This window comes from Meleagris gallopavo, chromosome 24, assembly GCF_000146605.3.
Source record: "Meleagris gallopavo isolate NT-WF06-2002-E0010 breed Aviagen turkey brand Nicholas breeding stock chromosome 24, Turkey_5.1, whole genome shotgun sequence".
Taxonomy (NCBI): domain Eukaryota; kingdom Metazoa; phylum Chordata; class Aves; order Galliformes; family Phasianidae; genus Meleagris; species Meleagris gallopavo.
Genome location: NC_015034.2, coordinates 4,064,288 through 4,088,220, shown reverse-complemented (window position 1 = coordinate 4,088,220; position 23,933 = coordinate 4,064,288). Strand labels below are relative to the sequence as shown.

The 23,933-nt window shown below is 43.4% G+C and overlaps 1 protein-coding gene across 1 annotated transcript; it reads left to right on the top strand.

Moving 5' to 3' along the window:
- The first annotated feature begins 80 nt into the window (after positions 1–80).
- On the top strand, positions 81–21,304 carry ADRA1A (adrenoceptor alpha 1A). The gene is made up of 3 exons (XM_010723203.2): positions 81–388; positions 1,763–3,383; positions 16,475–21,304. Exons 2-3 carry the CDS (start codon positions 2,501–2,503, stop codon positions 16,993–16,995), a joined length of 1,404 nt encoding a protein of 467 aa, XP_010721505.1. The 5' UTR covers positions 81–388; positions 1,763–2,500; the 3' UTR covers positions 16,996–21,304.
- Positions 21,305–23,933: the final 2,629 nt, after the last annotated feature.

Below are 23,933 nucleotides of genomic sequence, written 5' to 3'. Positions count from 1 at the left end.
AAAAAAAAAAAAACATTGAACACACCACTTGGCATCAGATAAGTGCTCTTTCTTTCTGAGCAATACGGGAACGGCAAGGGATTACGGTAACGCAAGGATACTGCCTGCTCCAGCAGCAGAGCAGCAAAGTTCCTGCTGCTCCTTGGCAGCGTGGAGCTGAGTGCTGTGAGTGGTGCTGTGCAGCCAGGGATGCTGGAGCTGAGCCCCCCCCGGGCACTGGCATACTGGGAACCAGTGTGAGTTATCACAGTGCTGGTGGGGAAGGAGAGGAGCAGGGGGCGTGCAGGCAGAGAGTCCCACCTCTGCATGAAGAGAGGAGGCTGCTGTGCTGTGGGGCTGCCCATCCCCTTCCAGATGCTCAGAGCTGTGCCGTCTGCTACAGACTGAGGTGAGTGTGTGCTGGGGGGTACAAGGGGTGAGGGTGTGCTCTTCCTCTGCATCTTCTCTCCCCACAGGCAGAATATCACCTGGTTGCTTTGGAGCATGAGTATCCATCAGGCATTTTTGCTGCATCTCCTTGACTTACCTTGAAGTTTAGTTCCAGGTGCTTTAAAAATCAAGTTTGACGATTGCTTAATTTCCTTGTCCAGCAGCACCACTATAATGACTGCAGTTACTGTGATTACAGATGCTCAGTGCCACAGCCTATTTTCATTGATGTGCTTATTGAAGTCTGTCATTTGGGGGTTGGAACCGACCAACTTAAGTCATTATTTCGTTCTATGATCTTCTTTCTTGGAATTATCCTTCAACTCATTCCCTCCTGGGGAAAGGAAAATACAAAGACTGAATTTTGTTTCACTGCAGGGAGGGCAAATTCCCACAGTGGAATACCTCTCCTCTTCCCTCCCCCATTCTCCCTGGGCATTACAGAGGTTCAGGGTAAGAGTTGTTCCAGATCTCTTTGCCCAAAGGAAAATGTTGTTTTGCGACCAAGCTACATGACATTTCCTGCTGTTCAGTGTTTGCAGAAGGTGTGATGTGAGGGACTCATCCAAAGACCTATGCTACAACACTCAGTCTTACCTTAGATTTAACCGGCACATTATTGGTGGTGGTTTTTCAGATGTCCCATCAATACTTTGGATGGGAACGTTGTACCTACATGTAGGTGTTGAGAATGGCTTTCAGCTGACATATGCAGTTTCCCTTTGTAGCCCTGAGTCTCAGTTCCCAGCTTATCCTCACTTCCCCATCTGATGTACCTTTTCTCCATATTTAGTCAGCCGAGGCTGAGTTTGTCTTCCAGAGACATGAAATGTTGTCTCTCTCTGTAGGAAACTTGTTCCTTGCAACATCTTCTTCTTGGCAGAAATTGCTTTTCCCTATAGATTTCCAAAATGGGCTGTTAGCTGGACTAACAAGTAGTTCAGTGTGTAAACGGAGCCACTTAATAAAGAAATCTCAAATTAAATTCCAGACTTACAAATCTGCCCCACAGTCTGTAGTCCCAAATTGTGTCCTGCAGGCTTCTCTCTCCCAGAGCTGCTCTCTGCAGGTGAGCTGATGATTGGGATGGATTGCTGTCCCTAAAGGAGAGTGGACCACTGCTGACAACGCAGTAAGAAAAATCCAGGCAACAAAATTCACGTTGTTCTCATAATTGTTAAACAATGCTGGGCCGAAAAAGGTTGGTTCCACCAGCTGCAGCCAGCATGAGAAAGGCTCCCTAAAATAGCTCCCCACTCTATTCTTATATGGGAACCATAGCAGTGAGCAAACGCTGCTTCTGGGAATCGCATTGTGCTTTTGTCTCTTCCAGAAGTTGATCATCTGAAAGGAGCACTGCAGCCTGCATCAACAACGTGGCAAACTTCACTCTCCTTCAGAGCCAGAAGTGGATGAAAATCAACTTCAAGGAGCTCAGCTGCCAGCTGCTTCACATGCAGAGGCTCTGATCGACCCTCAGACCCAACAGAGCCGTGGTGGCACACATCTCAAGTGACATTGCAACAGCCTCCACCTGGCCAGGCTTCTGCCAAAACTTTTTGTAAGACAGAGTCAAGGCTAGCAGAAGGAAGTTTAAAGCACGAATGACTATTCCTCTTTGGAGAAACCTGGATTTGAGACCCTATGGAATGTTTTTTGCTACTTAAATATTCACTCTTCCCAAGGAGACAGAAATTACTTGCACCTGTGATTCCAATACTTCTCATCACATTATCCTGGAAAGCAGGAAAAGCAGCTTCAGTTTTATGTAGCCTCACTTCTGCAACCCAGGAACAATGCAAAAGGGGTTAAATCTGACTTGGAAACTGTGCCTTTTAGCTGTGCTAGAATGGTAAATACTGGGGGAGAAAAGTAGGCTTTCTACTATGTTTTTGGATCTTTCTCATTGCTCCTGGTGCTGCACTTCTGAAACTTTCTTAAAAACTCTTCCACCCAGCAAAGCCAGGCAATGTTGCCTGTAGGACATTCTGAGGACTGATCCCATCACTTTTTCTACCTGAAAAGGGCGTGAAGTACAGCAGCCTTGCATGACCATTGCCAGTCGCTCATCATGGTTTTCCTCTCTGGGAACTCATCCGACTGTTCCAACTGCACCCACTCTGCAGGGCCCGTGAACATTTCCAAAGCCATTTTGCTGGGTGTTATTCTAGGGGGGCTGATCATTTTTGGAGTTTTGGGTAACATTCTGGTTATCCTCTCTGTAGCCTGCCACAGGCATCTTCAGAGTGTCACCCACTACTATATAATTAATCTGGCTGTAGCCGACCTCCTCTTGACATCCACTGTCCTCCCCTTCTCTGCTACTATGGAGATTTTGGGCTACTGGGCCTTTGGAAGGATCTTCTGCAACATCTGGGCAGCTGTCGATGTGCTTTGCTGCACTGCTTCCATTATGAGCCTCTGCATCATCTCGATAGACAGATACATCGGGGTGAGCTACCCACTGCGATACCCCAGCATAGTGACAGAGAAGAGAGGCCTCCTGGCTCTGCTGTGCGTGTGGGCGCTGTCTCTGGTCATCTCCATTGGACCTCTTTTTGGATGGAAGGAACCAGCACCCGAAGACGAGACCATCTGCCAGATCACCGAAGAGCCCGGCTACGTGCTGTTCTCCGCGCTGGGCTCCTTCTACCTCCCCCTGACCATCATCCTGGTGATGTACTGCCGAGTGTATGTCGTGGCCAAAAGGGAAAACAAAGGTTTGAGGTCAGGGCTGAAGATGGAGAAATCTCGTTCCGAAGCAGTGACCCTACGGATCCACCGCAAAAACGCTCCCGAAACGAGCGGGGCCACGGCCAGTTCTAAGAGCAAGCATCACTTCTCAGTGCGTCTCCTCAAGTTCTCCAGAGAAAAGAAAGCAGCCAAGACCCTGGGAATTGTAGTGGGATGCTTTGTTCTGTGCTGGCTTCCATTTTTTGTAGTCATGCCTCTTGGTAAGTAATGCATAAACCCCTTCTACGGCCCCTTCCCCCAGGGGAGGGCCATGTGTTTGCCTGTGTTCAATAGAGCCGATCAGAAGAGCACTGAGGGAATTGTTTTCTGCTGGAAAGCTGTCAAAAATCAAAACATGCATCAAAACTGAACGTGAAAAATGAAAGTGTCAAACCTGACCAAGCAGGTCTGGTTCAAAGGGAAGCTAAAATGCTGAAAAAAATGAAATTGATTTTGACAGTCTTCTTCCACATAGAAAATACCCTTCCAGAACAAGGACTTATTCCTGATCAGTTCTGCTTTAGGAATGGTACTTTAGGTGTATGTGTTTATATTCAAGTTTGCAGCCAGTTCTTCAGGTGATATAAATTTATAAAAGGTCAACACATAGAAATATTCATGGTCTAAGCAGCAGTTTACTGTTTTGGGACAAAACTCTCTAAATGCTCAAAACCCATTAATTTCCCGCTATGAGAAATAATCAGCTCCCTAATAGAAGGTGTCATGCTATGAAATACCATATTCCAAATGAATGTATTTTTAATTCATCACCCATCCAGCCACAGCACAGCCGTGAGGATCCTCCAAACTAATTTTACACTTCTCTGGTTTGCATCCTACGTGGAAACCCACTGGGCACAGTGGCCAAACACCCTCCATGCTGAATACAAATATTTATTCCCCAATCATAAGTGTAAAGGGGAGGGATGTGTTCTGCTTTGCTATCATGAAATATAAAGTAATCAGAACCTTAATTAAACTTTGCTCAGTCACCTTTGATGTAGTTTCAGGATTCAGAACCAGAATGCTAATTTTATGACTGCATCTGAGCGTGGCACATCACACAAAGTATGCAAAGCGAGAGCTGTACTAAATGCTGGCTTTGGAAACAAGGAACCTTCCATCTGCCTTGTCCAATTTCAGCAGCTTTTCTCGCAGTCTCGAGGCTGCGTAGGAAAAATAAAGTGAGACTGCAGACTGCACGGAAATTTTAGCTACTAGTGCTACACTGAGTACAATGAAAAGGAAAAACGATGCTTACCTAAGCACTAAAAGGTTTGGGAGATTATTTTCTTTTCTTACACATCACAAAAGACGTTGGGTTCTTTTTCAATTAACCTCTCCTGGATTAACCCAGAACACCTGGTTGTTTCCCAAAAAAAACATCACAAATGTCAACACACACATAAAAAAAATGTACAGATTCACTCTCATTGGTCAATAGGTGGAGGTGATAGAGCAGGAGCTGGAGTCTGAGCTGTAGGAGTTGCATAAGGGGAGCCCTGGAAAGGCTGGCTCTGCTGCCCAGGGTGTCAGCACTTTGGAATGCTGGTTGCCAAGATGCCTGAAACATACCCAAAAAGGGTTTAATAGAACACATCATACACACTACTTTTCATCTGCTGTGCGGCTGCACACATGGTGCTGTTGTTAATTTGCTTTGGATTAGGAAATTTGCTTGAAGACCAGCTTTGCATCTTCCTTTGATCCCTTATACGGCAACTTTCTTCAGGTTATTAGCTGCCCTGTCTTTGTGGAGTTGCAATGTTGTTTTTAAAGTCTTTCAAAACGACTTGTTGATTTGTTAGAGACAAGGAGCTGTTAAACTGACAAGGGGTGCAAAAGTAAACAAGAAAGCATCCTGGAGCAGGCTGCTCCACCCCAACCAGCATTGTCAAGATCCCCTCATTTCTTATCAGTCTTCCCAACTGGGAACCAAGGTGCAGCTAAAAGCACCTGGCTCATTGAAGTACATAACGAGCAGGGGTGGAAATGTTTGGGGTGTAGGTACAGGGAAGGCAAGAGTAATAAAAAGAGATCGAGAGTGGGATAAAGGCGTGACATCCAGATCAGCAGATATTGCCGAAAATAAATGGAGAAACAATTTGAGTATTCCTGCCACATGACAATATCTTAATTGAAATCAGTGTGTAAAATTGCCAGTTGCAATCTATGTGAGTAATGTCTTACCTTCTTGGATCCCTCCATGGGAATGAGCATTATGTTCCATACACCTCCTCACTTGGCTTCGATGGTTGTGGAACAAGCCAACAAACAATAATCTTGTTGCATGGAAATAAATGAGGTTAGGGCACTGGCATGCAAACTCAGCTTTCACAAAATGTCTCTAATTTGAAAGGCTGTCACAACAGCCCATTTCCCCTGGAAGAAGACAGGTTTTCAGTTCTTCGTGTGCTTTCTCTCCCTCTTTCAATCTGATCGGTGGACCTGCTCCTGCTCACAGGGCTTTCCTGTAGCAACTTCTTAGAACTCAGCCTATCCTCACAAATCATTTAATGAAAAGTGCTAACTCAAACTGCAATCCTCACGTTCCCGTTGCATTCCCCAAAACTAGACCCAGAAAAGCTCTAACTCAAATTGCAGTCCTTGTATTCCCCTAATTGAGTCTCAGCTCCACTCCAGACAAATGACTTTCTTAGCACAATGTGAGGTTATTTTCCATCATGGGTTAGACTGATTGAAATGCTGGTTCAGATGTAGCAATCCTCCAATACATTTAAGACTAAATAAGAGTTTAGTCTGAGAACCAGCAAGAACAGTGAGGTCCTTTGTGACCAGTAACCTTTTTGAACGATACCTTCTCTTATTGAGCCCTACCCCTCTCGGGCCCAAAGCAGTGGAAATCTGATCCCTTTGGTCTGCAAATCTCTCTTGAATTCTTATCACTCTCCCCCACAAAAGAGCTGTAAACCCACTGATGAATGAACTTTGCACAGATACTTCCCTAGAAATGTCGTTGCCTACGAGGAATTGAGTCCAGTGCTTCAGACCTTGTATTAGGTTTTAAACTAAGGAGACTGAAGTTCACATACATCTACATCTCTCTACAATTGCTTCCCAAGCAGATTTTTGGGTGTATCTGCCAAATCTTCATTATTTTAGGCATCAAGCCTTTCTATAATTATAGAAGGGATATATTCAACAGAAGAATGTGTTGAAGAATAGATTAACCTCCTGCTTAGGAATTCAGGATTCCTTATCTACCTCTTATTCAGCAACGACTTAGGTTTGCTCCCAGGGGGCCCATAAGAACATCCTACCCCACACAGGCTGCCAGTTATCCAGGCCTTCAAGTAAGGATAATTCTCTGCACACAGCTGTTGGTCTCACACATCTCCCATATCTGCCGCATCTTTTTTTACTTTGATCATTATTTCTTAATAGCAACACTTAAACACCTTATTCCCAACTGCTGGCAGCCACTTAAGTGGAAACCCATAGCACCCGGGCTTCCTTGTTAACAGCCCTGGTTGGAACTGCATGGTGAGAACAGTTTTGAAAGTTTTTTAGTACTGTCCGTGCTTTAGTTGAATCACGGAATCAGAGTATTTTCACAGTTGGAAGAGACCCATAAGGATAACTGAGTCCAACTCCTGACTCCACACAGAAGCACCCAAAAATCAGACCAGAGGTAGCTTTACGTTTGACTCCTTTTACAAGCCATAATGCCTTCAATTCAAGCAGCTGAGAGGAGCTTTTAGCTTACCCACGTTAGTCAAGACCTTCTTACTGCAAAACATTTTGGTTTCATCTCGGTTATCAAATGAAATTTTGCTGCTCATTACAATCACATGACATTTTAGCAGAGCTCTTTAAGACCACGATTAAGGGAGGTTCCGGTTGGATATTAGGAAAACTTCTCAGAAAGCGTGGTCATTGGCACAGGCTGCCCGGGGAGGTGGAGGAATCACATCACAGGAGTTGTTCCAGAACCATGGAGATGTGGCACTGAGGGATGTGGTCAGTGGGCATGGTGCAATGGGTTGGGGTTGGGCTTGGGGATCTTGGAGGTCTTTTTTGACCTTAATGATTCCATGAAGAAAGCTTGCCTTAAGGACAACAGTATTACTTTTTGGATTGGAAACAATTAACACTGAGCAACGAGGATCTCTGAGGCACCAACAGCAATAGGCCACCTGAAGCTGAACCTGAGAACAGGTTGCTAGAGCATTTAGAAAGGTGAGGAGCAAAGAGGCAGGACCAGCAAATTGTCCAGCAGCCACCAGCAAAACAAAGCAACAAAAGAGAGTCAGCCCAGAACCAAGAAGAACCTGCCCTTATAAGCAGCTCCACGGGCAATGGGTGTGTGGGTAAAGTCACAGTTTGGGCTCTCAGGACTATGGCCCTCTGCAGAGATGGAATAACAGCCTGTTTCTGATGCTTTAAGGAGGTGATTGATTTTAGTTATAGCACCTTTCTTGGGCTCCAGTGGCATGAGTTCATACCCAGTCAACTCAGCTGTAAATTAGTTTTGGAAACCGAAGGTGGCCAGACGTGATGGAGAGGCTTCAGTTGTCCATGTGCTGTCACATGCAGAAATTCATCTACCTTGATCACACTGGGAAAGGCATGATTGATCTGCCCTCTATGTTACAAGGCTGGGACAATGCACTTGTCTGTTAGGACACAGTACTTCCCAAAGGCTGAGCTTTGAGGACCTGCCTGGTTTGTATTATCAATTTAAAAAAAAAAACGTATCAGGTGTATCTTGATGGCTTTTGCTCTTTTCAGGACCGTCTCAGGTTCCATTCATTATGTTCTCCTGTCACAACACATTTTGATCAACTCCCACTGCTTCTGGCTGAGCCATCCTCCATCCTGCCCACTTATTGGCAAAGTTATTGGGCTTCGGGCCATGTTCCTTCTCATGACAGAACTGGGTTAGAGATATGAAGTGGGTGCCCGTGCTGTCCGTGTTTTTTTGTAGGAGGAAATCAGCTACCTGCTCCTGTCTTGACATTCACACTCTGCAACTCACTGTTCCCTTCCTGCTGACTCCTTCAGACACTGGTGTGCTTTAATAAGCAAAAAATGGGAATAGCTTGCAGAATAATAGAATCCAGCTTGAGAGACGGCGCTTTGAATATTATTTTTAGAGTCTTTTGGGTCCAAAAAAGGGGAAAGGCTTGCAATTCACCCATTTCCAACCATTTGACCAAAAGTACGAATGGGAACTGTACTGTGTGAGATTCAGAAGTCAGCTAGGATTTGTCATTAACAGGTTAACTGCAGGTGCCAAACAGAAAGTCACTGATTTCCTGTAGAATCAAAGCCATTTTGCCTGATGATGCTGAAGTAACGTCTAATTCTGTGAAGGCAGTGCCAGAATGTTTACATGTCAGGAGAGTAACCCCATTTACTGATGGGGAAAATAAGGCAGAGCAAGTAAAAGCTTTCCTGGAGAGGAGAACTGTATAAATTGCACCACTCTTCCAGGTGAAAGCAACGGGAACTGCATTATCCTGGCATTTCATACCACACAAAAATAAAGCTCCTTTCACTGAACCATCTCTTTTCTCCTGTAGAATTGGCCAGATGGTCTCATAGTGGTAAACAGAAGGAGATCCTCCTGTCCCTCCAGCATGAGCAGTCCTCAATGCCATCATGGCTGGGCTGTTCTGAGAGGCAAGGATGGGAATCCCCCTTCTTATCTTTGTTCTGCTGATAACACCTAAAATAAAATGAATAAAAGCTGGGACAGCCTTGCCCTACATAGTTTTCATATCAGAACATGCTGAATTCCAGCCATGGTGAGAATATTCAGAGCTAGATTCCCTATGATGGCATTTCAGTGTGCTCCCTCGGACACAAAAATAAATTTAAGGGGGAAAGAAATCCAGAATAGAGTCCAAGCTATGGAAGGATGGGTCAGAAAGAAGAAGGGTGTTTGGTGAGTGATGGATTACAGGGCTGTGAGTTAAGACTTTGAATGGGGAGAAAATAAGCCATGAAATAAAGAGTCAAGAAATTTGTATGTTTTGTCTGATCTCAAGGGGTGTTTTTGTAAACAGAGTAAAAGCAGGCCTTATTGGTGTAAGCCAGTAACAGCTAAGCTGCACCCAATGGCAAAAATCCCACTGACATCCCCATGGCCAATATTTCTCTGCTGTCACCAAGTCCTGAAATGTGTCCCACTGACTCATAATGCAGCAAAGCCGGAGAAGGAATTGCTAACATTAATAGCCATTGAAATGCCAAGCAGGGAGAGAATGTGGAGCGAGTTCTGCTATGTGTCGTGATTCATATCTACAGCTTTCCTGCATGAGCTACCTGTCAAGAAGAAGGCTCGTCCTTGTCTTCAAAATGTTCTTTTTTGTGCAGTCACCACCTGCAGGCACCTGGAGTAAATGAACCACGAATGTCATTTTCACTCCCTGTCCTCTCAGACATCATGGTGCTATTTAGAATTCGTTAGGGATTGAAAGGTGATGAATAATTCTCCCACTCCACCCAGCAGCTTTCAAGGCTTGTCTTTAATTTGGATGCATAAGGGCTGGACAGTCAGCTTTTGCTAAAGAGCATAATTCCAGTGTAGCAAACCCCAGGGATTCCAAATCACGACCAGCAACCAACTCATCTTTTCAAACTGTCCTCTGAACCATGCCATTGTTTTTGCTTTTTATTTTTTATGTGAAAGCTAAGGTTTTGTTTTAAGTGCATGCCTCCAGGAGCTGGGGCTTTGGGAAGAATATCCAGTATTGTAACAACATTAGCAAAGAGATCCTGAATAACTCCACAGCAAGGGAGCTGGAATTTCACTGGCAACTAAAACAATTTGTAAATCAGTGTTATCATTTGGGCTTACATGGGTAAGAAAACCTCAGTTCACCTTCCCATGTTTTGGGATATTTTTTTTTTATCTACTTTCTAAATCTGCATCTGCACACAGTGAATCTGGAAATAGTTTCTTGGTGAGACGTTTGCTCTTTGCCAGAAATATCATCCATCCTAAGTGGGTACAACATGAAACAGAGCATAAATTAGGTTTGAAAAAATCTGAATAATCAGAGCACCATTCCCAGGCTGACCCGCTCCTGATGTCCGTCTGTCCCACCTGTCTCCTTTGGAGATACCCACACCCTAAGAACGACACGGAGATCTGAATTCAGATCCTTGCTTCTCTTCCTATTGCTGTTTATTGCAGTTTAGAGAGATCCAAACACAGAGCCTTTCTCATTTTCCCCCCGAATCAGCCACAATAATCCATATCCTGGGACAAGCACAGCTGGAAATGTGCAAGACTTGACAGATGCAGGCTCTTACCCTTCCTCACATCTCTTCTCACTCAAATACTTAACCACCGTTCTGCGTTTGCTGCACTAATATGATCATAAAAAATAACAGAAGCGTTTCCTCCGGTTGAAGTGTTCTCTGATCCCATTTTTGTTCCCACGGAAGATACTTTCCATATGGGTGAGACGTGCTGGGACAGAATATATGTACAGAGTGCAGCTGTTGCGTGTCGGCAGCAATACTTATATATAAATGCACTCTCCGTGGGGTGGCTGTGTTTGACCCGAGGTGCATAAAGAGTGCTGGTCTCATGGAGTAAAGTTCACTGCTAACGTTGAGATTGGGAACATGAGATGAGGCCCATTTGTCAGCATTGGCAGCGCAGAGATGTGGAGTCGCTGATTCTGAGTCAGTCTGTGGGAAGACACTGGGGATCCTCTGCTCCATCCTCTTTTCTTCAGGGCAATTGCTCTGAAACAGGACAGATCCCATAGGACCTGAGCTCTGTGACCACACAGCCATCCCTGATTTCATCTTGCTGTGATTGCAGATGCTTAATCCCAGTTGTCATAGGCAAAAGATGCGAGGATTTCAGACTTGTGCAAGCCACAAATGCACTTTTCCTGATTCCCTTGGATGCTTAAAGCCCTGTCAACACAGTCCTGACAAACAGCGTGTGGTTCTGTGCTCACAATGTGCAGGGTTCTGCTGTTCTCTCCCAGGTGGGATTGGACTCAGTGATCATTATGGATCCCTTCCAGCTCAAGATATTCCACGATTCTGTCTGATTCTGGGGGTGTACCCATACCACCTTGCCTGCCTTTCCCCGAGCTCTGACTCAATCACCAAATTTACACCATAAAAAGAGGAAAAAATCTCACAGCTAAACAGAGCTGTGAGATTTTGCTGGATTTTAACAACACAATGAGGTCCAGGAGCCATGAAAATCTATAGGATCTTATTCCTGTGGTGCTAATGGAGATGATACGGCGTAAACAAGAATTTTCTTTAGTCTGGGAGCTGCTAAGTCCCTATAAGCTGTCCATCAGTGAAATGACGTGTGACATCAGTGCTGGCTCTTAAACAACCTATAATCAAGCAGCTCTGTAACTTCTGACTAATGACACAGTCAAATTACATCTCTGGGGCTGAATTGGCACTTACTCACCAGGAGGTGCGTGGAAAACTTCTCTCTCAAAGCCGAAGAAACCTGAATCTGACAAACAGGAAAATAAATGGTGAGGGAAAGGAATGCAGTCCTGGCATTTTAGGGGTATGCAATGAGATACTTTGTGGCAAAGGATCTCAGGATGCTGATAGCACATTCTATTTTATTTAATTTTCATATAGCAAGCAATTGAGTTGTGCTACTGGCATTCTATAAAACTCAATCTACTGAAAACAAAGCAGGAATTTCAGCATCCTTTAGAGTCATAGAATCATAGAATCTCCAAGGTTGGAAAAGACCTCTAAGGTCATCCAGTCCAACTATTATCACCAATACTTCCCACTAAACCAACTAGTCAGTCTACAAGTCAAAGGCATTAAAAGATCAGCTGAAGTTTCTTTTGGTTCCAGCACAAACTATTGGGAGATAATGGAAGATGAAGGCTCTGAGCTGTATTCAGTTTTGCCACTATTTATTATTTTATTCCAGGAATGACATTAAGACCTCCACACATGGGATCTTTAAAGGCCAGGAGGCAAATGAGGTCATTACTCCATCCTCCTATATGTCACCTGCCAAAGGGTGCCACCTCATAGTGCCTCACTGCTGCATAGGTCACAGGCAGCCTTATGCTGTACACCTTTAAAGAGGAGAGAACTCACCACTCCGCTTGGTTATTTTTCTCATGGTTAATAACAGTCATTACTTAAAAAAAAGTTTTAAAATTTATTTCTACTTTAATCTTGTCTGGCTTGCACTGCAGCCACAAAGAACAAAATACTTTATCATCAGGATTAGCAGCACTGTTTGAATATCACTCCTAATTGCTACCAGTTCCATCTACCACTGATATTAACCATGACAACAACATCACTGAATATTTCACTCCCAGAAAAACTCACTCTTAGTATTCCATGGAAGGTGAAATGGCCCCCAAGAACCTGGGCAATGTGATGTCTTTCCTGTTTTGCCAGGTATTCAGGTAGACAGCATAAAATGTTATGGGATGTTTCTGAGCTATGGGCAGAACCAATGTTTGCAATAGAAGAGCACTGCTTTCCGTGGCCATCTGGAGAGGGCATCTCATTTCCCAAGAGGCACTAAGCAAATACCAACATGTCCATGGCCCTTGCAAAGTACAGAAGGATTCAACTCATTGTACAGGAGATTTGGGAATTGAAATGATTTCTCCACCCTGCACTGTAGTTCAATACCTCAAGGTTTAAACATGCTGAACTTGACTTATATTGCTGAGGAAGATTAAGTTGCTGGCATGAATAAGAAGGAAGTCCATATTATTCCTACTTTGACTTTACTTTTAGCTCTGTTACATATTTGGTCCGTTGATTACCAGTTCTACTGATGATGTTTCTTTGGAGCTTGTCCAGAGAAGGGCAGTGGTGCTGTGAAGGGTCTGGAGCACAAGTCTGATGGGAAGCAGTTGAGGGAACTGGGATGGATCTGGAGAAGAGGTGGCTCAGGGTAGAACTTGTTGCACTCTACGATGCCCTGAAATGAGATTGTGACGAGATGGTGGGAGTCAGGCTCTACTCTCAGGTAACAGCAATAAGATGAGAGGTGATGGCCTTCGGTTGCACCAGAGGAAGTTCAGGTTGGGTATTAGGAATGAGTGAAAGGAGTGGTGGGTCACCATCGCTGGAGTAGTTCCAAAACTGTGAAGATGTGGCACTGGTCAGTGAGCATGGTGGGATAGGTTGGGGTTGGACTTGGGGATCTTAGAGATCTTCCCCAGTGCTAATGATTCTGTGATTCTGTTTCCTTCTATAGGCATTAGTAATGCTTCATTTACAGGACAATGTTCGGATATAATGAAAGCTGTAGGCAGAGCTGGTCTTAACCTACGAAACATCATGGATAGCATGACCAAATGCCCAGCAGAGAGAACCTGCTGTCCCAAAGCCCAAGTTGCATCCACTCCTGGAAAGAAAGAGCTAAGGATAACTCATAGCAAAGTTTGTATGCTGTCAGTTCATTTGTTGTACTCTGACAGTGTGTTGTTCCAAGGCAACAAATCTCTACACCAATGTACTAAAAAAGGCTGCGTTAATAAATTAGCATGCTGATCTCCATCTCCGCCCCCCTCAAAAGAACAGAAAAAAAAAAAAATGAGCAAGAGGCAGACTGACACTGGCTCTTCACTATTTTTAGCAGACTTTGGCAAGGCACTCACATTCCGTTTCAGGCGAACCAGAAGTTGCAGCAAACAGGAATTGTTATTGTTTACCCATTTTTACACTCAGCCTTACACCTGGGCTTGTTTCACCTTTGTCTTAGCACAAGATGGGAGAGCAGTGAGTGTGCTGCACCTAAGGGGAGAAATAAAGGAAAAATGGAGCAGGATTGGGATATTTTGAATTCTTTTGTACTTTTCATCTGTCAATGACTTCAACCAGAAAGCTCTCCAAGAAGCTCATTTAGTTATTTTTATAAGAGGAAAGTGATGCTAACTTGCTGAGAAAAATCCTAAATTGCAGATGTACCTGCTTACACCTAATTGCAAAATATGAGCTGCTGTCTTGACATTGTTGGTCATAGAGAATGACAGTATTGAAAGCAACAGTGGAAAAGCCATATGCAGCAGCAAGAGGGGAGTAGAGAGCCCCACGTCTGTTGTTTGGTGAGTGATCCCAGGGAAGGATACCTGCAAGCAGCACCCCGGCAGCTCTCTCCCTGCCCATCCCCTATTTCTTCCATAGGGGATGGAAAAAAGATGGCACTGCTCTGTGTTTCGCAGCAGAGACTGTGCTCAGCAGAAGCAGGGTGAGCGCATCATTAATCACACTGCACTGTTTGTGTCCCCTGGTCCAAGCAATGTTTTGATACATTCTCACACGGGCAAAAACACCCTGAGAATTCCTCGCTGGGTTTTGCCGCTTGGAAGCATTTGCTGCCCTCACTGTCACTTTGTTTGGCAAAGAAAGGAAAAGATTCAGAAGGAAAAGATTCAAACCAAAGTTCAGCACTCTCAGGATTCAATTAGAAGGCTCTTGTTGCTTTGCAAGTTTTTACAGAATCAGTGGAGGTCCAACAAACAGACCAACCCCTGTCAAGCTGAGGAGGTGATGCAGAAATCAAGGAAACTATAGAGGATGTCAAAGGCATTGCCATCAAAACCCTCCACAGCATCTCTTCCTGAATGCACAGGGTTCTGATTTGTGAGGGAAAAGCAGGAAGGCATATATGTATGAGTGTTAAAAGAGCAATTTATTAGAGAGCTGACTATGAAGTCCAAAATAAGCAATTATGAATTTGTGATTCTATGATACCACGATATACTTGCTGGGAAATTATTTTGCTCTCTGTGCCCATGATAAGCAACTGAAACTAATTGCTGTCAACAGAATGATAGAATCACTTTTCCTTTTTTTTTTTTTCCCCATTTCACTGGAGGTAAGTAAGAAGCAGCCTTTCCCTTGACAGCATATGGGAAATGTTTTTCTCTTTTTTCTCATTCTGGATCCGTTTTGCAAGACTGGTCTTAGAAGTGCTGTTATCACTTATCCCACCCCCGCATCGCATGGAGTTTGGTTTTCTGTTTCACTCACATTCAGGCAATATTGTTTTTATTTCCAAGCAGAGAGAAGTACCAGAGAACTAGAGGATCCTGTTATAATGGCTGGTTTCCAGTGTCATTCAGGAAAAGCAACTAATTTCTAAGTGCTGCAGCAGCAGCACTGACTCTTTAACACCCCAAGTGTGTCTCTGTAGCTTTATAGTAACATCTTTCCATCAGTAAATCTCTTAAGCATTTATAGACATCCTATTCAAATAATCTGATAAGCAAATTATTCAAATCATTTAATAAGCAAGTTAAGAATTTGCTTCTAAAAGCAGCAAGGGGCTTAAATTTTATTTGAATAAAAAAAAAATCAAAGGTTTGGCATTGGGAAAAATTCACAGTATTTTAAATTAGTAGATATCAAACTAAATCCCTTGTTATCAGTATTATCATTAGCAGTTGGACTAGATGTCCTTGGAGGCCTCTTCCAACCTTAATGACTCCATAGCCTACTTTTAAAAACGCTGTTAGCAATGCTATTTCATCTTCAGTTGGCACGGCCACTTGGAGTTGACTGTTGTGTCAATGAGTTCCAATAAATGCACAACCAACAGCTCTGTCACTCATTTGCCGAATAACCCCTGTCAAACCATCTCTAGTTTTTTCGATGCTATTCTGCTTCCTATAGAATAAAAAGGTCCACAGGACTCTCCTTGTGAGAACCCATCTAAATTCTTGCTCTTTGGATGGTCTCTGGGAGCTAAGATTGCAAGTGGATATTACTTTGCTGTACATTCCAATTTCAGACCATTTCTCCAGTGTTCAATTTCTTCTAATTTCTCTGAATTTCAGATGCATTCCACAAGAAAAGCTATTTTCTGAAAGGCTGCAAGAGAAAATGAGCACCCAATATCTGATCGTTTTGAAGACTTCTAGTTGGTCAACTCAGTAATCCACTCACTCAGACTTCCAAAATGCTGTGATTTCCTACCCTTTGAAGCCCCTTTTGATGATCTCCTCGACATGATTGTTATTTGGCTAACTGATCTTGAATGAGAAGTTCTAGAGAGAGCAATTTTCCTTTATCACTTGGTATCTGTTCTCTTGCCTCAGGTTGTAAATGGGAGAATACAAGGCTTGTATAATGCAGTGGGTGTCCTGAGCCTTGAATTGATCTCTGATAGCATCCATGTAATTGTACAGCATCATGCATTCTGAAAGACTCTTTCCTGCAGGAATTACGCTTTGAGTCATAAATTTTCCAAGACAGAGCAGAATCTTATTTATGTTTTTCCAGTGTTTAAGTTTCTTTGGTTACCTGCAATTTCTCACTGCCTCTGCCTTAACACTCTGTATATTTTCCATTTTAGGTTCTTTCTTTCCTACAATCAAACCCCCGGACACACTTTTTAAAATAACATTTTGGCTTGGATATTTAAACAGCTGCATCAACCCCATCATCTATCCATGCTCCAGTCAAGAGTTTAAGAAAGCGTTCCAAAATGTCCTGAGAGCGCAGTGCCTCCCAAGAAAGCACGCAGCAAAGAAGCAATCCCCAAGCTTCAACCTCAATCATCCCAACAGCCAAAGCATGGGAGGTGGTAAAGGTGTGGTCCGTATCCCCGTCGGCTCAGGAGAAACCTTCTATAAGATTTCCAAATCTGAGGGAGTCTGTGAATGGAAGATATTCTCCGCCGTGCAAAGCGCGCCGACAAAAAATGCGATTCCTAAAGACAAGTCCAGCTGTACTGCTGCCAAAGTGAAAAGCAAAGGTTTCCTCCAGGAGTGCTGCTGTGCGGGCACTTCAGGGAACGCGGTCCATGAAAACTGCAAAGTGCCAACCGTTAAAATACACACCATGACCCTCAGTGAGAACGGGGAGGATGTCTAAAGGCTCTGCCAATGTGAGGTCGCTCCCATTTTATTGGGATTATCCATTTTATTGGGGATTGAAGTAGATGCTATAGCAGTTGAAGGAGTTGGGATGAAACGAATAGCATGCTGGAAAAGAGTACCAGGCCTTGTGGGGAGTGATGTTGGAGTGCTGGTAGCCTGAGGAAAGCCCTTTAAAGACAGTGAATGGCTTCAGTGGATGGTGAGCACCCTCTGCTCTTCCAAGAGACGTGGTCTCCCTGAGATTTAAAGGCCTTGTTTTCACTGCATTTCCCTCTTTTAAAGTCCAACTGCTCAGATTTAGATGTGATGTGGGAGCAAGAGCCAACTGCAAGGACCCCGTACCAATTTCGGCGTGGATACTTTCAGACAGCTCCAAGTTTAGAGCCAATTCTGTGACTTTTTTTTTTTAAATATGTATATGTACAAACACTGATACAACATCCAGGAGAGCTGAGGTTGGGAGGCTCAGGTCCTGGGACAGTGTTTACAGATCTCTGCTTACTTTTTGTTAAGGGACTGTGGACGAGAATGCATTCCTACCATGTCTTGCCTCTTTTGTTCATCTCCAGCTCTGTTTGGGGAGATCCTACAGCCTCTGCTGAAGAGCAGGCAGCTCTTGGGGTGACACCTTCAGCTGGGCAGTCCCAGTTTGTCCTCAGTGTGTCACTTCCAAGCATTGCACAACAAACGTTCCTCTGGCTCTTGCACTGTTTGGAGTGGCTCTGAGTTTCCCTTGGTGCTGAGCATTTCAGTAATTTGTATGGCCAAGAGAAACTTGATCCCAGTGGGTACACTCCTCCTAGCTCCAGAGACAAGAACTTTTCTGTTTTACACAACCAATCTCCTCAAAATCCCCAGATCGAAATGAAAATCTGCATGCATCCTAGGTGTGTTTGAAAGGTTTCTGCACTTTGATGTCTGATAAAATTCAAAAGGAGGTAAGACATCATCAAACAAGGCTTGAACAGGCCTCTTCTATTCATCTGTTTGCTTCCCTTCTTCCAAGTTTAGCAGAAAACCACCTAAAACCTCAGAAACTCCTTGCCCAGGTGCTTTCCCCAGTCACATCCTATGGTACTGCTGTGCCACAGTCACTGGAAAAGCTGGATGCCCAGCATTATGCTACATCCCTCTGCAGTGCAAAATACCCTAAGCCTTCCAACCCCACATAGCATGAGGTCAGGAATGTTATCCTTCATCAGAGCAGTGGGAGCTAAACCCAGTAACTGACTTAAGGCCATACATCCTCATGAGAAAGGCCCTTCCTATGGGAATTTGGGTGAAAAACATTTGGGAGCCTGGTATATTTTAATGCAGCTAATCCAAACAAATAAATAAATAAAGTGGGCTGCTCAGCATCTGGAAAAAAATAGTGGGAGGAATTCTCTGTACAGTATTAGAAATAGGCAGCTCTTGACATGCCTCCTCCTGAGCCTGCCAACTGAAAAATGCAGCTTCCTTGAAACAACACATGAGCCTCCACTCATGTCTCAGCGTCAGCTCCTGAGATGTGCTGGATACGCACCGGTTTGGAAAGGAAAAAGGCTTAAGATTAGCTTTTTCAGGATAGGACCTTGGAAGGACAATCCTGGGTAATCTTGATGAGGAATCACTCTTTGTTCATCTCTCATTCTGTACGGTCTCCAGCATCAAGACAATATTTATTTGTTCTCTGATTGAAATGCTGGGACAGCTATAGAATGTCCCAAACAGGTTAAAATTAGAGAAAACTTCAAATCCAGTCCCTAGACTCAGGCTCTTATTTATTTCCAAAAATGTGTACTTGCAGGTAGCACATCTGTAGCATTGTCCCATTTTTACTTAAAATCAGAAATCCACTCCACCCTTTGAGCTTTTCCTCAGGTTTTCAATGATTGGAAACCAGGAGTGCTAAAATACCACGAATAAATATTCTCATGGTATTTCAAGCCAAAACCAGAAGCAGAAAAGCTGGAAATCTCATAAGAAAGTCATATGAGATTCCAAGCCAAGGTTCTTGGTCTCATGGGGTTCAAATACGTGGGACACTCGCTTGAATAAAACCTGAACTCTGAAACACTGAAAAAAACACCCATTAAATGGAGCTAAACTACTGAGACTGAGAATCTCCTCTGCAGCCAGGTTCTGCCCCATTTGGATGGATACCTGCCGTGTAACTCAGACCAAAGTGTCATTGTGCCATCTCTCCTTTAGAGCTGTGAGATTTCCGATCTTAGGTTTGTTGTAGGTTCCACAGTGTCGGGCATGGGGTTGTTGTGGAGGTACAGGTGGGTTGGAGCAAATTGGTTTGGTCATTGAAATTCAGGGCAACACAATTGGAATCTGCAGTGAGTATAAAGCATGCTGGTGGCAATATCTAGGTGGACAGGTCTATGTAGCATCGTGCTTCAAAGAGGCAGAGGTTAGGATAACAAAGTGGGAGGTGGTCAGATCACAGTGTCACGACTTTCATTGAATTGTAGAATCGTTAGGGTTGGAAAAGACCACTAAGATCATCTAGTCTAACCATCAACCATTACCACCATGCCCCCTTAAGCCACATCCACTGGACCACATTGATCCATTAGTCAACGTGTCCCACCTGGAATCATAAGAGCGTCCCACTGTCCACCACGTCTCATTTCCCCCCATCCACATTCATTCAGATCTACCATATTCTGTTTCTGGATTTTCACATGGTCTCTAAGATTATTCAGGTCTCAAATTTTCGAAGGTTTTCCCATTATCCAAAAAATGCCTCCTCGTTTTTTCTCTGCCAAGTCCAAGGATAAATTACACATTGTGTAAAGCAGTATTTTCTTTTGCCAGGCTTCCATGCCATTGGAAGGAGGAAAGATTGAGTTTGGAATATTTCTTGTTCTTCTGCTCGGAGTCAGCAAACAGATTTCACAAAGTTCTTCAGTCTTGCAAAATGCCCTGCTTGACTCCTTCTGTTTTCTGAAGGGTAACGATGGCTGGAGCATCATGTACAAGCTGAGGTCGGCTAGGAAAGTTCTTAGCACCATACAGAAGTGGAAGCTCCTAGGTATGCCCAGAAGTCAACTAACACATTCTGTAAATGAATGTATCCACTATTTCTTGCCTAATTGCAACGAGACTCCCAGGGAGAAGGGTAAGCTCTCTGGCCAGACTAATCCTTTCTTTTTTTCCGCTACATCTTATAAGCTAGACTTTTCCCAGCTACGAAAGGGAGCTAATCCAAAACATCATCAACTACTTTTTGAAGGTATTCACAAGCAAATGGTTTAATGTATGACAGCATTATGGAAATCCAAGGCACTACGAGAGTGTTTGTCGTGCATTAAAACAAAGATCTCCCACCACCTAGCTTGATAAATGTAATTGAATCACTTCTTTCCCAGGAGGAGGTTATAATGTTTGTATTTGAGATTCAAGTAAAATGTCACGCATTCTAGGCAGAGCGTGCTGCATATTTCTCATACTGGCAGAGAAGGGGAAAAATAGCTACAGGGAAATGAATTGCTAAAAAGAAGAGCTGGTTATAGCAAGCAAATATCACATCAGAAATAGCATGTCTTTTAGTTGCATGACATGCTCAGAGGTCTAGTTAATGCGGATTACTGTCTGTTATACCAAGCTCAAACGCAAGCTGAAAAACATCCTCTGCTTTAGCATCACAACACTTCTAAGTCTTTTTCAGAGCCAGAATGTCCAAGGGTTTACACCGGAAGGCGGAACCGATTTTCCATTACTCAATCTCAGACCAAACGACAAGAGCTTCTTGTATTGACCTGCACTGCAACTGTCAAAACTTGGCCCTTCTTCTGAAGAAACAAGGAAAAAACACCTTAAATCTAGTCTGCATCAGATTCCCCTTTAGAAAGCAGCTCCACTCAGCTAATAATCACAGCATCATTAGTCCATGGTACAATGAAAATGTGCTGAATATCACTAAGTACTCAGTTGTATTTATCTTACAACTGTGGGAATTGTACGCAAGCCGGGGCCGTTATTCTGTTGTTGTTGTTTGGATGGTTTTTTTTTGCTTAGAGAGCCTTTGGCTGAAAAAGTATTTTATTTTTCCTTCTGTCTGCAGCAGCACTTGGCCTGCATGTCATACGCGTTTGGCTGCCAGTGGTTTCTACGGACATTTCTTGAAATGGGCACTGCATTTTCTGAACATGGTATTCCAATGTCATTGGGGTTTGTACATGCTGTTTTTATAGACTCGTTGTTTATGATGCAACTTGTTCAAACAGTCGTACTGGTCATTTCCTTGAACAAAATGAATGTATGTGAAATACTGCTTGGTGAACAAATAAATTATTGGGGGGAATGTGCACTTTGGAGCTACAAGGTGACTGCTTTTTTTCTCTTTCTTCCCCAAAACATTTATATACCTGACCTTTCCCTTAATACAAAGCCTTTGGGTAGAGGACTGGGTAGAGATTCTGAAGACCTCGGTGGTTTTAGTGGGAGTAAGGTACGAGGAGAATAAAGGAATCATTGTGCTTCTACTGCAAAAAAGTTAGACTTCATAAAAATTTGAAAGGAGACTGAAAATTCCATTTGGGTCCCAGGTCCTCACCGTGCTTATTCAGCTTGCTTACAATAAAACATTAGGTCCCAGATGGAATCCAGTCCATTTTGCTGTAGGCCATGTACACAAACACTGAGAGAACGATCTCTGTCAACCAAAGAATGTAAATCCTCTTTGGGGTAGGTGGTGCTGAACGGCAGTATTCCATGATCTGTAAAGGGAAAACAGAAGGGATCTCCAGTAAAGCTGATGCTCAGAATTTGGAAGGACCTGAGTACAGTTGTCAATGAATCCTTTGATAATTTGATCCAAGGTCTCAGGGAATCTCTGGAGAAAGCTTTTAAGGGCACAAGAAACAAATGCTATCTGCTCCCTTTGCAGACCTGCTCTTCCTTTCTGGCTTAGAATGAGCATTACTTTGTATTGCAGATACAGTGATATTAATTGATACAGATCCTACTCGAATAAATTCCTGTCCAAAGATGGATGGACATCAATGCAGCTACATAACGTATAGTGCAAAATGCTTCTGTGATCAGTATGTCCACTGCCAGACAATAGAGGTTATTTTTAATCAATGGCAGGAAAATCGTGCAGGAAATGTGCGGGTTTTTTTAGCTGCATAAAATAAATTAAGATTACGTAGAAAGACGTCAGCCTTTCTTAATACAGAGGCTCTGGGCCCCACTTCTGCCACAAAACTTGCTCCTTTGCTGTGAAACTGGCCACAAGGCCAGGAAGAAATCACATTTTCTGACACCTTGAACAAGGGGTTTATTTCCCTGACTTGATTGTGATTTTCTGACCAAATCCAAGCACTCCCACTGTGTTTAAATTCCCTCTCTGCAATAGATGTGATTTATTCCAACTGTCCCAGGAATGCTGAGCTTCATCAAATGCCAGCAGCAACTTTGAAAAGCTGATATGTGTCAAGGAAAAAAAATAAAATAAAACCCGATGTTTGTTTCATGTCATTACAACAGCAGAAATTAGGCAGAAGCTGCCAGCGCTTACTCTGGGATAAACTTCCCACCCCTTTCCGCTTCCTGGGATGTCCGTGATGGATTCTCAGCACCTTCTGTCCTCACAGTCCCATTGCATCCTTTATATTTAAAAGCATGCTGAGATAAAGTTTGTGAAATAATTAAGCTCAGTGATATGCAAAGATACACTCAGCCCAAACGCAGGAGTGAAGAACTGGCGGAGCTGTGATGGCGTTGTGCTCCTCCATCTCCCTGAGAGATTCTTCTCTTGCTCTCAAGGAGGACGGGAATATTTTTTCATAAAGATTCAGTGGGAAATTTCACTACAATTCGAATCATCACCTGCTGCAGTGTTGTCCTGTTGTCCAGCTGCCAGCAAGGGTCAGAGCAGCGGGCAACGTTGTTGGAGTTCGGACATTTTATAGTGACGCGTGATGCTGTGCTGGCAATTACAGGAGAAACAACGGCGTGAAAGCATGCTGTTCTTTCCCTACAGTTTGTTTTGGTTTGATGCCATCGTTTTTTAAAGTAGCCTGATTTTACTGTTCAGTAAGACGCTCAGATCCAAGCAGGTATTTGTTAACCCACTGTCTCGCGGATTGCAATTTCCTCTTGTCCTATGAAAGAGTTCCTAAAAGCTCGGCTGAAAAAACAGCTTTAGCTTGTATGAAGCAGGAGAGAAGCAAGAAATAAGGAGTGGGGATCATACCCAGACACACTTCCACACTTCCACACCGGAAGCTTCCACACAGCTTTCAGATTTTACAGTTTGTTGTAATTGGAGTTTATTGTTGTAATTGCTGTTTCGTCTTCAAGAAAACACAGCGCCTGACAGATAGAAAAGGTAGAAGCTTTCTGGGTTTGTTTGCCTTTTGTTTTGCATTTTCTTCCTCACATTTTGACAGACATGGAGAAGGAGGAAAAAAAAAAAAGAAAAAAAAGGATGTTTTCTATATTTGAAAAAAAAAATTGATGAGGGAAGAAGTTTTTTGTTATAGAGCCAAACTGAGAACGTTCTGGCTCGTGTGCACTCACCCTTTTCTTCTTACAAGGAGTAACATCACCTTGATGTATTGGCCACCACTAACTTCACTGGGTGTACAACTGAGCATGGTTTGACCCAGCAAATAATTACATTAGCACAAGTGAATGGCTTTCCAGACCTACATCTTTTATTTCCTTGACTTAAGTGGGACACAAAAATAAAGCCCTGTGACATAAATAGAAATTTATCAACTGAAGACCTATTTTAAAAACTTGAGTTCTGTGTGAGATTCCTTTTCAAATAGAAAAACCTGCCCTGGACTTGTTTATCAAAATAAGTGCACATATCTCATTATGTGGCTTCTTAACTTTTTTTGTCACTATAGCTGCTGAGATGGAGGCAGCTGGCAGCAAATGCAAACTCACAGTAAGTCAGATTTTTGTTAACACATTCGCCAAGACACT